This window comes from Salmo salar, chromosome 22 (assembly GCF_965601325.2).
Source record: "Salmo salar chromosome 22, fSalSal1, whole genome shotgun sequence".
In the NCBI taxonomy this organism is placed as follows: Eukaryota; Metazoa; Chordata; class Actinopteri; order Salmoniformes; family Salmonidae; genus Salmo; species Salmo salar.
The window spans coordinates 35,419,468-35,437,444 of record NC_138312.1 but is presented as its reverse complement, the minus strand read 5'-3'; the positions used below and the strand labels follow the sequence as shown (position 1 = coordinate 35,437,444).

Genomic DNA, 17,977 nt, shown 5'->3' with positions numbered 1-17,977 from the left:
CCAGTACCTGGCTCTGAAAAGCATCCCTCGTAGCATGGTGGTGGCAGCATCATGCTATTGGGGATGCTTTTCAGGGATGGTGTGAGATGGGTGATGAGCTGTGCCTGTTTTTTTCCAGACATAGCGCTTTGCTTTCAGGCCAAATAGTAAAATGTTTGTCTCAGACCACAGAACCTCATCCCCATATTGTTCTTTTTTTTTGCTCCTTTGCACGCCAGTATCTCTACTTGCACATTCATCACTCCTGTGTTTAATTGCTAAATTGTAATTACTTTGCCACTACGGCCTATTTATTGCCTTACCTCCCTAATCTTACCTCATTTGCACACTCTGAATATAGATTTTTTTATTGTGTTATTGACTGTATGTTTGTGATTCCATGTGTTCCTTAATTTCCGGACTATAAACCGCAACTTTTTTCCCAGCTTTGAACCTCGCGGCTTAAACAATGACGCGGCTAATATATGGATTTTTCCTGCTTTCAATTTTTTTTTTTTTTTTTAAACATTCTGTGATGTGCTCAGTTTTTTGGCGGCATGAAGCTTTCATTAGACCAATGAAATTGCCGAACGGGTTAAGGTCAAACAACTTTTTTGTTTACTGTTTAGATTAAATCAAGCGCTCTCAAACTTCCCATCATTCTGATTACGGTAGTCATTTTGTCACCCTCATGGCAAAGACACGGAGAAATGCATATGATGCAGCTTTCAAGTTCAAGGCGATTGATCTGGCTGTTGGCAAAGGAAATAGAGCTGCTGCATGGGAGCTTGGTCTTAATGAGTCGATGGTAAGACGTTGGAAACAGCAGCGTGAGGAATTGACTCAGTGCAAAAAGACAACTAAAGCTTACTGCTAATTTTTTCTTTTTTGTTACAAGCCGTGTTTCGTTAAAGCCTATTTATTTTTGTTACAAGCCGTGATTCGTTAAAGCCTGTGTAAAGTTAATTTGTTTCAATGTACCGGTAGGCACCTGCGGCTTATAGACATGTGCAGCTTATTTATGTTCAAAATAATATTATTTTTTTAATTCAGTGGGTGCGGCTTATATTCAGGTGCGCTCGATAGTCTGGAAAATTACGGTAACTCTATTGTTGTTTGTGTTGCACTGCTTTGCTTTATCTTGGCCAGGTCGCAGTTGTAAATGAAAAGTTGTTCTCAACTGGCCTACCTGGTTAAATAAAAAGGTAAAATAAAATAAAAAAATCTTTTGACTTATGCGCTGCGCTGTCTTTCGCGTGCCTTTTTGCAAACTCCAGGCGTAATGTCATGTGCCTTTTTCTGAGGAACGGTTTCGTCTGGCCACTCTCCTATAAAGCCAAGATTGGTGAAGTGCTACAGAGATGGTTGTCATTCTGACAGGTTCTCCCATCTCAGCCAAGGAACTCTGTAGTTCTGTCAGTGGTCATTGGGTTCTTGGTCATCTCCCTGACCAAGGTCCTTCTTGCACAGTTGTTCAGTTTGGTCGGACGGCCAGCTCTAGGGAGAGTCTGGGTAGTTCCACATTTTTTCAATTTCCCAATGATGGAGACCACTGTGCTCTTGGAAACTTTCAACACTCTAGAAATTGTTTTACACCCTTCCCCAAATATACAGTACCAGTCCAAAAGTTTGGACACACCTACTCATTCATGGGTTTTTCTTTATTTGTACTGTTTTCTACATTGTAGAAGAATAGTAAAGACATCAAAACTATGAAATAACACATATGGAATCATGTAGTAACCAAAAAAGATTCTTCAAAGTTGCCACCCTTTGCCTTGATGACAGCTTTGCACTCTTGGCATTCTCTCAACCAGCATTCTCTCACCTGGAATGCTGCTGCTACTCTCTGTTTATCATATATGCATAGTCACTTTAACTATACATTCATGTACATACTACCTCAATTGGGCCGACCAACCAGTGCTCCCGCACATTGGCTAACCGGGCTATCTGCATTGTGTCCCAGCCAACAACCCCTCTTACGCTACTGCTACTCTCTGTTCATCATATATGCATAGTCACTTTAACCATATCTACATACTACCTCAAAATCAGCCTGACTAACCGGTGTCTGTATGTAGCCTCGCTACTTCTATAGCTTCGCTACTGAATATAGCCTGTCTTTTTACTGTTGTTTTATTTCTTTACCTACCTATTGTTCACCTAATAACTTTTTTGCACTATTGGTTAGAGCCTGTAAGTAAGCATTTCACTGTAAGGTCTACACCTGCAGTATTCAGCGCACATAACAAATAAACTTTGATTTCAATTAACAGGTGTGCCTTGTTAAAAGTTAATTTGTGGAATTTCTTTCCTTCTTAATGCGTTTGAGCCAATCAGTTTTCTTGTGACAAGGTAGGGGTGGTATACAGAAGATAGCTTTGCTCTTTCACCAAGTAGGGCTGTGTTCGAATACTCATGCTAACCGCACTAACTGTACTATTTGTGATGTTAATTGAGTATATAGAATGCTTATTGGTCATAGTATGGATATAGTTAGTATGCCAAAATTTCCCGGATGTCATACTAAATTCAGCAAAATATGAAGTATATACACAGAGGACACTTTCTGTACTTTAGGGCCCAAATGGGTGTGGCTTCACATTGTTTTCAGATTTGAAGAAAATATGCAGCCAAAGTACAATGAGAGCGGATACAAATTCATTGCTTTACCTAATTATGACAAATGTTAAGAAAATGTTGATCAATGTAATAAAGAAATGACTTTTCAAATAAGTTACCTTACACGTTATGTTGGCTGACAATTTGTTAGCTACGTTGTCCTTACAAACCACATAGCATATCATTACAGCAGTATGTACAGGTGTTAGCTCCCTAACGTTAGTTGGCTACTTATGTCAGACTTGCCAGTATATTAACTAAAGGCTAACTAACTACCCTACTTTTATTGTCATCAATCTTAGCTTAGCTAAATGGTATAGTCGTTGTGCGTTCTCATTTCAGGTGCTTTCTTAAATTCGCTCTGGCTATCTACTCCGATTTCAGAGCACCCTGGTCTGAGTGTACCAGAGCGCAGAATAATGAAATTACAAGCACTCAACACCCGTTGAATATGGCTGGTATCAGTAAACGTCAGTAAAAAAGTGTAATTACATTTTTTGCCAGCAGCACAGTTACAGTCACTAATGATCTGGATAACATGAAAACTGCCTAACCAGCTCTGCTAGGGCGAGTAAATGATCAGAGTAGTCTCATTTGTGTCTATAAGTAGCTAGCAAGCTAGCCAACGTTAGCTTGGGTCCTTGACTGCTGTTGTAAGGTCAGAATGCTCAAATCAACCCTACTCCTTGGCCTGCGCATCCAGTGTGCGCTCCGATAGTGAAACGCTCTGAATTTACAAAACGGACAATCTGACAACGCTCTGAATTCATGAGTGCACTCTGGCACTCCAAATTGAATTTAAGAACACACCCAAAGTCGTGAAATGTCTAACTAGTAATTTGTTATACTAACTAGCTAGCAAGAGGTTGTTCAGCAACAACTTCAGGTAGACAGGCGAAGAGCTAGTACGCTCAACTGAAAGGATCCTATTCATTTATAGTATACTAAAATAAACTAATAGTATATACTCATTAAATATGTAGTATACAGTATGTTAGTATTGGTATTCGAATACAGCTCATGTCAATATTATGGCAAGAACAGCTCAAATAAGCAAAGAGAAACGACAATCCATCAGTACTTTAAGACATGAAGGTCAGTCAATCTGAAATGTTTCTTCAAGTGCAGTCGCAAAAACCATCAAGCACTATGATGCAACTGTCTCATGAGGACTGCCACAGGAATGGAAGACCCAGAGCTCCTGCTGCTGTAGAGTATAAGTTCATTAGAGTTATTAGCCTCAAATTGCAGCCCAAATAAATGCTTCACAGAGTTCTAGTAACAGACACATTAACATCAACTGTTCAGAGGAGACTGCGTCAATCAGGCCAAATTGCTGCAAAGAAACCACTACTAAAGGACACCAATAAGAAGAAAAGACTTACTTGGGCCAAAAATATGAGCAATGGACATTAGAACCGGTGAAAAACTGCCCTTTGGTCTGATGAGTCCAAATTTGAGATTTTTGGTTCCAACCACCGTGCCTTTGTGAGACGCAGAGTAGGTGAACGGATGATCTCTGCATGTGTGGTTCCCACCGTGAAGCATGGAGGAGGTGGTGTTCTGGTGTGGGGGTGCTTTGCTGGTGACACTGTCCGTTTTTTATTTAGAATTCAAGGCACACTTAACCAGCATGGCTACCATAGCATTCAGCAGCGATACACCATCCCATCTGGTTTGCGCTTAGTGGCACTATAATTTGTTTTTCAACAGGACAATGACCCAAAACACACCTCCAGGCTGTGTAAGGGCTATTTGACCAAGAAGGAGAGTGATGGAGTGCTGCATCAGATGACCTGGCCTCCACAATCACCCAACAACCTAATTGAGATGGTTTGGGGTGAGTTGGACCACAGAGTGAAGGAAACGCAGCCAACAAGTGCTCAGCATATATGGGAACTCCTTTAAGACTGTTGGAAAAGCATTCCAGGTGACTACCTCATGAAACTGGTTGAGAGAATGCCAAGAGTGTGCAAAGCTGTCATCAAGGCAAAGAGTGGCTACTTTGAAGAATCAAAAATATATTTTGATTTGTTTAACACTTTTTTGGTTAGTACATGATTCCATGTGTTATTTCACAGTTGGGGACTAAAAATATATGTTTTGGTATTTTTCTTCAAACTGCATTGTTGGTTAATAAGGGCTTGTAAGTAAGCATTTCACTGTAAGGTTGTATTCGCCACATGTGACAAATAACATTTAATTTGAGATTGAGGATTCCGTAATCCCTACAGATAGATGCGAGTTTGGTAAGATGCATTTGGAAGATAAGTGTCTACTGTTCATTCAGACAGAATTGTCTTTAGTAGAGAGTTGTGTGTCACTCACTTGGAGAAGCGCTCTGCGATGGCGTTGGTCTTGCCTCGCGTGCTGACCAATGAGAGTTCCCTGGCAGTGACGCGTAAAGACTGCGACGCCCACGACCTTCGGCTGAATGAACTTCCGCCTTCCATCTCTGCCTCTTAGCAGCACTCTCAGGGCCAAGGGCTGTAACACACACACACACACACACACACACACACACTAGTAGTTAATGATTGAATAAAAATGTAGACAATTTCAGTTTTACATTTAATATATGTAAAAATAAAAAATTCAAATATGAAAAATCCTCCAAAACCCATCTTATAGGAATTCACTAATACAGTGTAGTATCATACAGACAGCCAGGAGAGCCTGGGTTCAACAACCCACACTGATGCTGTTGGATGACACCATTCTGCGGTGAGCAAACATTTTACTGTGACATCACCCAGCCGTTTGTCCATGGTGTGCACCATTACCTCACTGCTTGTTAACTAACAGACAATACAGGCAGACACTTTAATTGAAGGGTATTGGAAAAACATATGTTAAGAACTTTCATATCAACTTGTGTATGGTTAACAAACTTGCATAAAGTTCTGTATTTTTGTGTTGGGTGTCATGTATAGGGCCAGGAGTTTTTCCTGAGGACATGACCATACCAGGTAGCCTGTAACTAGGGACCAAAGTTTTTCATGCAATTTATATGTTGTAGGCTAGAATGGCAGGAAATTGGCTTAGAAATGCAAAAATTGCTCTACACCGCCATGACAGGGGCCTCTAAAATTCAGCCATGCCAACCGCACCCCTTGCCACACCCCCTAAGCCCCTTTTTTATCCAGAATAAAAAAAACACACACACACACACAGGATTGTTACATGATTACAGGAGCAAGAAGAAACAAAACTCTGCCATCATGATCAAGCAAGTTCAGACACTGCATGTGCTACTTGACTGCGGGACTGGTACACAATAGACATCAGCAACAATGCTGTCATTGTGTGAATCAGAGCATATCATCATCATCATCATCTGGCTGAGACAGACAGGAGGTTCTAAGGAGATAAATCAGCACCCCGACTGCCACTTATCTCTGCCTGATCTTTATAAGCAACAATTATAGAAGGCCAGAGTATAACATATAGGACATACACATACACAGGCAATAGTTAGTTACTATAGTTGCTGTGCTCCCAACAGACACGTACACATTAAAAAGCAGTCTGGTAACGCAGCTGGTAAGCCAGTAAAATAGTCATTTGTCTGGAAGGTAGAAACGTTAAAAGCACGTGACACACGTTATAAATGGAACCACCTTTGGTACACTGCATGATGTGTATTTGTACAGTCGTTTGCAGATAAATTAAATGTCAATAGGCTAATTCTAAGAGCGTATGGACAATGCCCTTTCATCTGCCCCTTTCATTAAGGTGTGCTTTGCAGGTATTACATTATGGTTACCAGACAAAGACACAGAGGACTTTGAACTGAACGTTACCAGAGCAGCTGGTTTTGTATTGACACAGCACACGCATAAACATACACATGCAAACAACCAGCACTACTAGACAGTGACCATGACGAATGACCAAATCCAAAAGAATCTCCAACACTTCCTGTCCACAAACCGTGGGATCCAGGAAAGGAATCATCTAAGCCACTGAGATGGCAGCCAAGTTCACAAAGAGAGAGACATCACATTAACTTCTCATAAAGACAGTATTTAACATGGCCACAGGGATAGTTTTAAACTTGGCCTTGCATCTCTGTCATATTTCATGAGAAAACGCTAAGAAAATCGGCCAACGCTTAAACCTTAGCTTAAGTGGATATTGGTTGAAACCCTGTGAAACCTTGAGGTACTGTACATGTACAGTGGGAAAAGGGATAAAGTGCTGTGTCTCAGAGGCAACGCAACATATTCATGTGCATCAGGACAGCTCAGGAAGCCAGACAGGCAGGGGACATTCCAATGGAATTCCTCCGAAAAACGTCCTCAGCCTTTCCTCCAAGCTAAGCAGAGTAAAAACCTAACTCACAGTAGAAACCAAGATGCAAGGCTTGAAGAACTAGAGTAGCAGGAAATATTCAGCCACTCCTGGAGGAGAATGGAAGTTGAAAGTAAAAAATGTATTATGCGTTTCATCACTGAAGCCTTTAGAGGGATGCTTTTCTATTACATTTCCATTGTACTTATATGTGCAAGTTAAGCCATCTCCTGCCATTGTGACCTTGAGCAAGTCACTTAACCCCCCTATAACTGCTCCAGTTGCACTGCACTGTTGCTGCCCTCAGCCCAAACCAGTGCATATTGTACGTCCTGAGGGGATGAAGCAGAAGACAAATTGCCGTTGTCCAATGTAGCCTAGATGAATGTCCAATAAAGTAGTCATCTTCTTGTAAGCTAACAGAAGCAGTGACAGCGTAGCTAGCAGCATAGCTGTAGCAGCAGCAGTAGGGGTTATGGTGATTGTGATACATAGAGGAACAGGTATCCTAACAGAGATAAGGCTTCCTTCTCACATGGCATTTGTGTTCTTTCAACAAACTGCGATAGCATTTTAGTCAATCTGTCCCTACAACACCAAATCTACCCTCTCACCATATCTGAACAAAGTATCTGCATGCAAGGTGAGCAAGTCTATTGATATCTGGTAGTAAAATTAAATCTATAGGCTACACTTTACTTCACCATAGTTGATTTTGACTGTAAACTGGGGACAGGATGTCCAAAAGAACTTTTGAACCCTTAAGTGACATTGACAGATCCTGTGGATGCGCCTTTTCCTAAGCAATTGTTATCGCATTTCAGTCAACAAGACTCAAGCTTCTGTCAAGCTTCTGTACCCCCCACCCCAAAAAATACAAATATGCACTTTCCAAATAGCACTGATCTTGCTGTTAACTACTCTGTTGAGGGAAAATGTACTTGCTACGATTGTAATATGTTGTCTCACCTAGCTATCATAAGACGAATGCACTAATTAATGTAAGTCGCTCTGGATAAGAGCGTCTGCTAAATGACTAAAATGTAAATGTAAGTTCAAAGCACAAAGGCTTTGAACCCTCACTTTCATCTCATTGCATCGAGATTTCCCTAGAAACGCTGTATCCACAACAAACCCAGATATGGAACACAACACAGGATCAGTCTATTGCACAATATAGCCATTTCATCATCAGCGCCTTGAGTGACATGAAGGTACAATCAGTCCTGAACAGCTCAATGCGGAGATAGGGGATAGCAACTTATAAACCACCATCTTCCCTGAATACATTTAGGGAATATGTAAACAAATATTTAAAAAAAATGAAGATTTAAAAAAACTACATGTAAAATGTTTAATAAATAAAAACAAACCTTTGCAGCTAAGTAAATTCCAGGGACAATAATAACAGCCATGTTAAAATAACAACGTCAGGATAACATTGACTGCACCAACTGACAGATCTAGGACAGAGGCTATAGCCTAATTTAAACAGTGCTCTTTTACGTCATACCAACCATACTAGACAGGTAACACCTGAGACAAACTAGTCTGTTACTCTATGCAAACTGATTTGCAGATAATGTCACTGTATAATTAAACAAAAGTACCATGAGGTGTAAAAACTAGTTAAAGTCTGGCTCCAAAACAAACTGAACAAAGAATCATTAAACACAAAATCATTGTAGATAAACTAGCAGGTGAGTCAGAGACCAGGGTTCTTTCCTGGATCAAAAAGGGGCTTAGGTGGTGGGCGTTGCAGAATGAGAGATGAACTTGATGTTTTAAAGCTCATTTCCTGCAATTCTACATATTTTGCCATGCAGCTGAGAGAAAAATGTAGCAGTTTCAAAGGAATTCACACTAAATTCTTCTGCTACTCTGTCATTCGCTTTATACTTTAGTCAGACTGACATCATTGAAGTCGTTTGTGGTGACGAGGGCCATTGTACAAAATCGTAAATGATTGGATCATATCAGAGTATCAAAGCCATGACAAATTTTCAAACCTCCGCTTTAAACACGTGTGTTCTGGCTACTCAGATCCAGACTCATTGTAGAGAAAAAACTAATGCCCATGGGCGTGGCGTAGCGCTTGGCCAGAGCAAGGAGTCGAGAGAAAATGTTGCCGTTTTAAAGAACATTTCCTGCAATTCTATGCATTTTATTTTGCTCAAATATAAACTCAGCAAAAAAAGAAACATCCCTTTTTCAGGACCCGGTCTTTCAAAAATAATTCGTAAACACTGTTTCCCATGTTTGTTCAATGAACCATAAACAATTAATGAACATGCACCTGTGGAATGGTTGTTAAGACACTAACAGCTTACAGACGGTAGGCAATTAAGGTCACAGTTATGAAAACTTAGGACACTAAAGAGGCTTTTCTACTGACTCTGAAAAACACCAAAATAAAGATGCCCAGGGTCCCTGCTAATTTACGTGAACGTGCCTTAGGCATGCTGCAAGGAGGCATGAGGACTGCAGATGTGGCCAGGGCAATAAATTGCAATGTCCATACTGTGAGACGCCTAAGACAGCGCTACAGGGAGACAGGACAGACAGCTGATCATCCTCACAGTGGCAGACCATGTGTAACAACACCTGCATAGGATCGGTACGTCCGAACATCACACCTGTGGGACAGGTACAGGATGGCAACAACAACTGCCCGAGTTACACAAGGAACGCACAATCCCTCCATCAGTGCTCAGGCTGTCCGCAATAGGCTGAGAGAGGCTGGACTGAGGGCTTGTAGGCCTGTTGTAAGGCAGGTTCTCCCCAGACATCACCGGCAACAACATCGCCTATGGGCACAAACCCACCATCGCTGGACCAGACAGGACTGGCAAAAAGTGTTCTTCACTGACGAGTCGCACTTTTGTCTCACCAGGGGTGATGGTCGGATTCGCGTTTATCGTCAAAGGAATGAGCATTACACCGAGGCCTGTACACCGAGGCCTGTACACCGAGGCCTGTACTCTGGAGCGGGAAAGAGGTGGAGGGTCCGTCATGGTCTTGGGCTGTGTATCACAGCATCATCGGACTGAGCTTGTCATTGCAGGCAATCTCAACGCTGTGCATTACAGGGAAGACATCCTCCTCCCTCATGTGGTACCCTTCCTGCAGGCTCATCCTGACATGACCCTCCAGCATGACAATGCCACCAGCCATATGGCTCGTTCTGTGCATGATTTCCTGCAAGGCAGGAATGTCAATGTTCTGCCATAGCCAACGAAGAGCCCGGATCTCAATCCCATTGAGCACGTCTGGGACCTGTTGGATCGGAGGTTGAGGGCTAGGGCCATTCCCCCCAGAATTGTCCGGGAACTTGCAGGTGCCTTGGTGGAAGAGTGGGGTAACATCTCACAGCAAGAACTGGCAAATCTGGTGCAGTCCATGAGGAGGAGATGCACTGCAGTATTTAATGCAGCTGGTGGCCACAGTATTTAATGCAGCTGGTGCATTTAATGCAGCTGGTGGCTAACTGTTACTTTTGATTTTGACCCCCCCTTTGTTCAGGGACACATTCCATTTATTTTAGCCACGTCTGTGGAACTTGTTCAGTTGGTCTCAGTTGTTGAATCTTACGTTCATACAAAAATGTACACATTTTCAGTTTGCTTAAAATAAAACGCAGTTGACAGTGAGAGGACATTTGTTTTTTCTGAGTTTAGTACCAAAACCAATACTGCTGAATGTATTGTTTTGGAATGTTTTATTCTCCTACTGTCTAGCTTTTATTTAGGTGATTGTTAATATGTGGGTCTATAATTTTTTCTACATACAGTACATTCGGAAATTATTCAGACCCCTTGACTTTTTCCATAATTTGTTACGTTACAGCTTTATTCTAAAATGTATTAAATAAATGCTTCTCAATATACACACAATACCCCATGATGACAAAGTTTGCAAATGTCTTAAAAAACTGAAATACCTTATTTACGTAAGTATTCAGACCTTTGCTATGAGACTCGAAATTGAGCATAGGTGCATCCTGTTTCCATTGATCATCCTTGAGATGTTTCTACAACTTGATTTGAGTCCACCTGTGCTAAATTGAATCAATTGGACATGATTTGGAAAGGCACACAACTGTCTATATCAAGGTCCTACAGTTGACAATGCATGTCAGAGCAAAAACCATGAGGTCGCCTGGACTGTCCATAAGAGGTCCCGAGACAGGATTGTGTCGAGGCACAGATCTCGGGAAGGGGGTACCAGAAAAAAAATTCTGCAGCATTGAAGGTCCAAGAACACAGTGGTCTCCATCATTCTTAAATTGAAGAAGTTTGGAACCACCAAGACTTCATAGAGCTGGCCACCCAGCCAAACACACAATACCCCATAATGACAAGGCAAAAATAGATTTTTAGAAAGACACAAAGTTGAGCTCAGAATACTTATGTAAATAAGGTATTTGTTTTTTATTTAACACATTTGCAAACATTTCTAACATCCCATTTTCACTTAGTCAATAATGGGTATTTTTTTTAAAATCCATTTTAGAATAAAGCTATAACGTAACAAAATGTGGAAAAAGTCAAGGGGTCTGGATACTTTCCGAAGGCACTACGTGTGTGTATATATATATATATATATATATATATATATATATATATATATTACACACACTGCTCAAAAAAATAAAGGGAACACTTAAACAACACAATGTAACTCCAAGTCAAGCACACTTCTGTGAAATCAAACTGTCCACTTAGGAAGCAACACTGATTGACAATAAATTTCACATGCTGTTGTGCAAATGGAATAGACAACAGGTGGAAATTATAGGCAATTAGCAAGACACCCAAATAAAGGAGTGGTTCTGCAGGTGGTGACCACAGACCACTTCTCAGTTCCTATGCTTCCTGGCTGATGTTTTGGTCACTTTTGAATGCTGGTGGTGCTTTCACTCTAGTGGTAGCATGAGACGGAGACTACAACCCACACAAGTGGCTCAGGTAGTGCAGCTCATTCAGGATGGCACATCAATGCGAGCTGTGGCAAGAAGGTTTGCTGTGTCTCTCAGCATAGTGTCCAGAGCATGGAGGCACTACCAGGAGACAGGCCAGTACATCAGGAGATGTGGAGGAGGCCGTAGGAGGGCAACAACCCAGCAGCAGGACCGCTACCTCCGCCTTTGTGCAAGGAGGAGCAGGAGAAGCACTGCCAGAGCCCTGCAAAATGACCTCCAGCAGGCCACAAATGTGCATGTGTCTGCTCAAACGGTCAGAAACAGACTCCATGAGGGTGGTATGAGGGCCCGACGTCCACAGGTGGGGGTTGTGCTTACAGCCCAACACCGTGCAGGACGTTTGGCATTTGCCAGAGAACACCAAGATTGGCAAATTCGCCACTGGCGACCTGTGCCCTTCACAGATGAAAGCAGGTTCACACTGAGCACGTGACAGACGTGACAGAGTATGGAGACGCCGTGGAGAACGTTCTGCTGCCTGCAACATCCTCCAGCATGACCGGTTTGGCGGTGGGTCAGTCATGGTGTGGGGTGGAATTTCTTTGGGGGGCCGCACAGCCCTCCATGTGCCCGCCAGAGGTAGCCTGACTGCCATTAGGTACCGAGATGAGATCCTCAGACCCCTTGTGAGACCATATGCTGGTGCGGTTGGCCCTGGGTTCCTCCTAATGCAAGACAATACTAGACCTCATGTGGCCGGAGTGTGTCAGCAGTTCCTGCAAGAGGAAGGCATTGATGCTATGGACTGGCCCGCCCGTTCCCCAGACCTGAATCCAATTGAGCACATCTGGGACATCATGTCTCGCTCCATCCACCAACGGCACGTTGCACCACAGACTGTCCAGGAGTTGGCGGATGCTTTAGTCCAGGTCTGGGAGGAGATCCCTCAGGAGACCATCCGCCACCTCATCAGGATCATGCCCAGGCGTTGTAGGGAGGTCATAGAGGCACGTGGAGGCCACACATACTACCGAGCCTCATTTTGACTTGTTTTAAGGACATTACATCAAAGTTGGATCAGCCTGTAGTGTGGTTTTCCACTTTAATTTTGAGTGTGACTCCAAATCCAGACCTCCATGGGTTGATAATCAATGGAAATCCAATTTGTGTGATTTTGTTGTCAGCACATTCAACTATGTAAAGAAAAAAGTATTTAATAAGATTATTTCATTCATTCAGATCTAGGATGTGTTATTTTAGTGTTCTCTTTATTTTTTTCACCTATATATATATATATAGATATTAGAGAGAGAGAGAGAAACACTGTTTAGACTTAAGCGACCCCAAAAAAAGGATTTCAATGGCAGAAAAATACCTGGAAACTGAAACACAGGTCTCTCCTTCATGGCTGACTTGGCACCTCTCAGCTTAAGGTACTGATCAGGTGTCACAAAGCCACCAACCTTGCTTTAACCCTGTGTGTTTAGATAATAGCCTACCTACGGTAGAATTTTTTCTTTCACATCCATGACATGGATACTGTTGGACTTGCCATACTACACTAACAGTGGGAGTTACGGTCAATACTATGTGAGAACAGAGAATTATTATTTGAGATATGCGATCGATATAAGACACACACACAGTTACAAACAATGACACGAAGGGAGTGGTAAATTAACTCAAACCTTTTGGGGAGAAATTAACTGTGACACACCTGCAGACATGAAACTCACCTTTTTTTTTTAATAGAGTCTAGTTTTTCTGGTATCTTCGTTGTAAAATTGTCTCATCTATTATTTTAAAGCACTTCAGTTTCGGATCAGCATGTAATTTCAGAACTTCCGATGTGTCATACTCCGCTGGTGAAACCTTGCGATACCTGACACTGTGTGTGCAATGTCTCTAATGTGTAAGAGTTTAAGGGGCGGAGTGCAGAGAAAAGTATCATGAGGGCGGAGGAAGCAGGTCATGTGATTCCCTGCACCAATGACCTTGGATTGCATTTCTCCTGCCAGGTACATTGTCTGTGTGTCTTCAGCAGAATTTCTAGGAAATAGCCTATACAACTCCCTGCTCTACAGTTAAAAGCATTTTAACAACCTGGTGAAAAACTCAAAACTGATCTAAATTGTGTGATTCTATGTCATAACTTGATCCCCCTTCATGAGGGTGGTAGTTACAACAAAGGACAGAAGGAAAGCTGGAGGAGAGAGTTGAAGAGAAAGGAGGAGAGAGAGAGGGACAGAACCAGAAGCTCAGGTTTCTTTGCGTTGTTTGAAAGGGGACCTGGAGACACTGAGACGTCCCCAGGGGCCTTCATGGTAGTGTAGCAGGGAAAGAAAACCCTGGCTCTTAATACACTCCACACATTCTCACCACTACCGACAATTGCCTCACACCTGGAGGTGTGCACGTGCTTTGTCTGAAAAGTTTTTTTTATTTAAATCAATACACAAACGTTTCACTAGAGCAGTTTCTCTATGACTTATTGTAGCAATGTATAATCAGAATAACCTTTAGTCACCCAGTACATTTCAATTTAACAGGAATTTGACCAGGTAAAATGGATCTGCCACAATAAACAATATTCAGACAGACGTTACACAGAATATACAGACAGAATGTATAAACAATGAATTTACACAAATAATATACAACGTACACTATAACACTAAATGCAAAACCACAGGCTACACTGTAAAGCTATAACTACACTAAATTGGTGAGTCAGAAATGGACAACTGAATCATAACGTACATTTCTGTCTATTAATAAACAGCCTTCACGAGCATGTCAGAGTTGAGGACATTACTCATTTCTCTCTCAAAAAAAATAAATGATATATAAAAATAACTACAATTCTGCCCAGCACCTGAACCAGTGAGATCTGTGTGTAGCCTATTTTCTCTTCAATTTATACAGGAAAGTCCCCTCGTTTGTCAATGTTGATCTGTCAACAATGAGAAAAGGGATGACTTGAACCAAATGAGCCGAAATGGTGGTTAACATCATCAATGCATTCCACTGAGTCATCGTCACTGGGACATTACCACCTGGCTGCCTCCTCTGTGGTCTACCCTGTCTATTTGCAGAGAGAAGGATGAAAAGGCGACATGGTCTGGCAGCGATTTCTAAGACTCAGCTGTGCCACTTCCAAGAAGACAGAGAGAACTGTATAAATAGTGCCATTAAATGAGCATAGAGATGCATTCAAATGGCCACATGGTGCGATCAAGGTACAAAGATGGACAGTCGGCATTGTGTGCTGGCTGACTGCTGGCACTGAGGTGAACACCAAAGTAGACTCCTCAATTCTCCAGGGACAGCCAATGAATACCCAGCTTGTAATACTCAGCAGGGGTTTGAATACAATATAGCCTGGCTGTCAGGCCAACAGGTAACCTACTCTGAGAAGCCTAAGTCAACAAAATGCCTGTGCCGAGTATTAAACTAATAGTTCACTCCAAAATCAGTTTTTTAAATGTTTTGAAAACTTAAGTTGTCTAGATGAGTCCATGTCTCGCATGCCATCTGTTGTAACTATATTCCTGTTGTGTAGATCCTATAGCTGGATCTACACAACAGATGGGGTGTGGGTAGTGGACTCATTTTGACACTGCACACCTTTGAGTTTTGAAAACACTTAAACTTTTGTATAGACTCAATAGAGTATAGCCTAATAAAACATCTGGTCATGTACTTGCAAAAGTGGCATCAGCAGGAAGGAGTGGTCCAATATGCATTATTACCACAATATTCAAGTAGCCATAAGCTTACTGTATCCAAGTATAATGCATTGTGTCTCCAGTCCTCCACATAGGGAATACCCTCAAATGGGTTAGCCAACTCCCATCACCTCCCTACAACCTCCACAAGTAATAATATGGAAAATTGGCAACACCTGTGAAATTGGCAAGCATTTTACCCTTGGCTACAGCAAATTCACCATGTGCACACCACTGCCTAAACTAGCATAGCTTAACACACATTTAGGCTACTTTTATTAAAAAGTAACATGCACATTGCATTATAATAACTGGATATATCAACACAAGCTCATTACAAACCTCTTGTAACTTTTCTTCGGCCTTAAGTTTCTGATGTTGCAGACCACAGGTCCTCCGACAGTCCCACAGGTGCACTATAGAAAGAGAGGCGTTGGTTGTCGTCTGCTAACGTTAGTGTCTGAGATTTTAACTACATTTTTAAACGAACATAATTAACATGATTTGTTTAAATGTATTGCTGCTAAACGAATACGTTTCATATAGCTAATGTAAGTGGCTTTGGCTAATTACACTCACAATGATTAGTCTTTTGGTCTCGTGCGATCCTCAAAGTATGTAACGTACTATCTCTGCGATATTACTCGCGACCTCACCAGAGCATTATTGCAAAGTGCGCTCCGTAAACACGCCCCAGGCATGTTGTTCATACATTGGGACACATTTTATTTTTAATATGGAGATAGGCCTCACATTTTAACAGTGGTGAAAAATACTAAAGTACAAACATTTAAAATTACTACTTAAATCGTTTTTTAGGGAGGGGGGGTATATCTGTACTTTACTTTACTATTTATATTTTTGACAACTTTACTTTTACTTCACTACATTCCTAAAGATTATGTACTTTTTACTCGATACATTTTCCATGACACCCAAAAGTACTCCTTATATTTTGAATGCTTAGGACAGGAAATTGGTTCAATTTATGCACTTATCAAGAGAACATCCCTGGTCATCCCAGGGCAAGAAGACTCACTAAAAACACATGCTTATTTTGTAAATTATGACTGAGTGTTGGAGTGTGCCCCCTGGCTATCCCTAAATAAAAATAATCTGCCATCTGGTTTGCTTAATATATGGAATTTGAAATGATTCATACTTTTACTTTTGATAGTTAAGTATAGTTTAGCAATTACATTTACTTTGGATACTTAAGAATATTTAAAACCAAATACTTTTAGACTTTTGGTCAAGTAGTATTTTACTGGGTGACTTTCACTTTTACTTGAGTCGTTTTATATTACCCTTGTACAATGTGTGTCAAGTATGACAATTGGGTACTATTTCCACCACTGCATTTTATAATGCTAATGTTTTTGAGACATGCGTAGACTATTGCAGTTCATTTTGAATTTGACTTAATAATACAAATATATTTGAGTAGCAAGCAGGCAAACGAGTCCCAGACAGTTCACAATATAAAATGCTCTGCCTGAGGGGGGCGTTGTATACTAGCTACCTGGTTTGACATTAAATTCACATTATTGTTATTAACCCTTGTACAATGTGTGTAGAGACACAATTTGAGACAGACTTTGTCATTTGTATGCAATGCAAATTTCACTAAAGACAACCATTGTGAATATGCAAACTGAAATTGTGAAGTGTGACTAATAGTTTACTAAAGGTTGATATATCTTGACATCAAAGATAGGCCTATGCCCTACCCAGTCTGTTGGGGAGAGCTAATGGGACTCATTTATTAGGTGCTGGTTCACTCTGGGGTGCTGGTTTGCACAGATGATAGGCAGTGGAATCACAGTTAACTTGTAATACTTTAATGATGATGAATGTCAGCACGGTACAGAGCAAAGCTTAGATGTGACTGGGCTAGACACTTGATAAGCATTTATGTTATTGATATGTTCTATTTAACAAACTTGTGTTGACCACAGGGTTATCATGACCTGTGAACACATCTTTAGTAACCAGCACCTAAGGAATTAAAGTCCATTTGGTTAACACCAAAAGAGGCTAAGTACTAGGCCTAAATGGCAACAAAACCAAATGCAACTGCAATGCAATTGTTACATGATTGTTCAGAATCTGCATAATATAAAGATCCACTGAGCTCAATACCAGACAGTGTCAGAGGAAGTCCTAAAAAAAAATCTAAAACTCCAGCCACCCTAGCCACAGACTGTTCTTTCTGCTATCGCATGGCAAGCGGTAGTAATGCACCAAGTCAACCAACAGGATCCTGAACAGCTTCTACCCCCAAGTCATAAGACTTCTAAACAATACTGAAAAATAGCTAATCAAATGGCTACCAGGACAACCTGCATTGGCCCATTGTTGCACCAACTATGCACACACACTGGACTCAACCCACACACTCACTACATACGCCCACACATGCATACTGATG

The 17,977-nt window shown here is 41.4% G+C and overlaps 1 protein-coding gene across 4 annotated transcripts in view; it reads right to left on the bottom strand.

Annotated features, from left to right (window-relative positions):
* LOC106583291 (LIM domain and actin-binding protein 1) overlaps nucleotides 1–16,214 on the bottom strand; it is a 43,488-nt gene extending 27,274 nt beyond the window's left edge. The window contains exons 1-3 of one of the 4 annotated variants that reach the window (XM_014167273.3): nucleotides 16,126–16,214; nucleotides 15,889–15,962; nucleotides 4,933–5,091 (exon numbers count right to left, since the gene is read on the bottom strand). In XM_014167273.3, coding sequence (XP_014022748.1) covers nucleotides 4,933–5,057 — 125 coding nt within the window. In that variant the 5' untranslated portion in view covers nucleotides 5,058–5,091; nucleotides 15,889–15,962; nucleotides 16,126–16,214. Of the gene's footprint in view, nucleotides 1–4,932; nucleotides 5,092–13,554; nucleotides 13,724–15,888 lie in introns of those variants that run through there. The other 3 variants (XM_014167275.3, XM_014167272.3, XM_014167274.3) reach the window with 3 other exon arrangements.
* Between the last annotated feature and the right edge of the window lie 1,763 nt (nucleotides 16,215–17,977).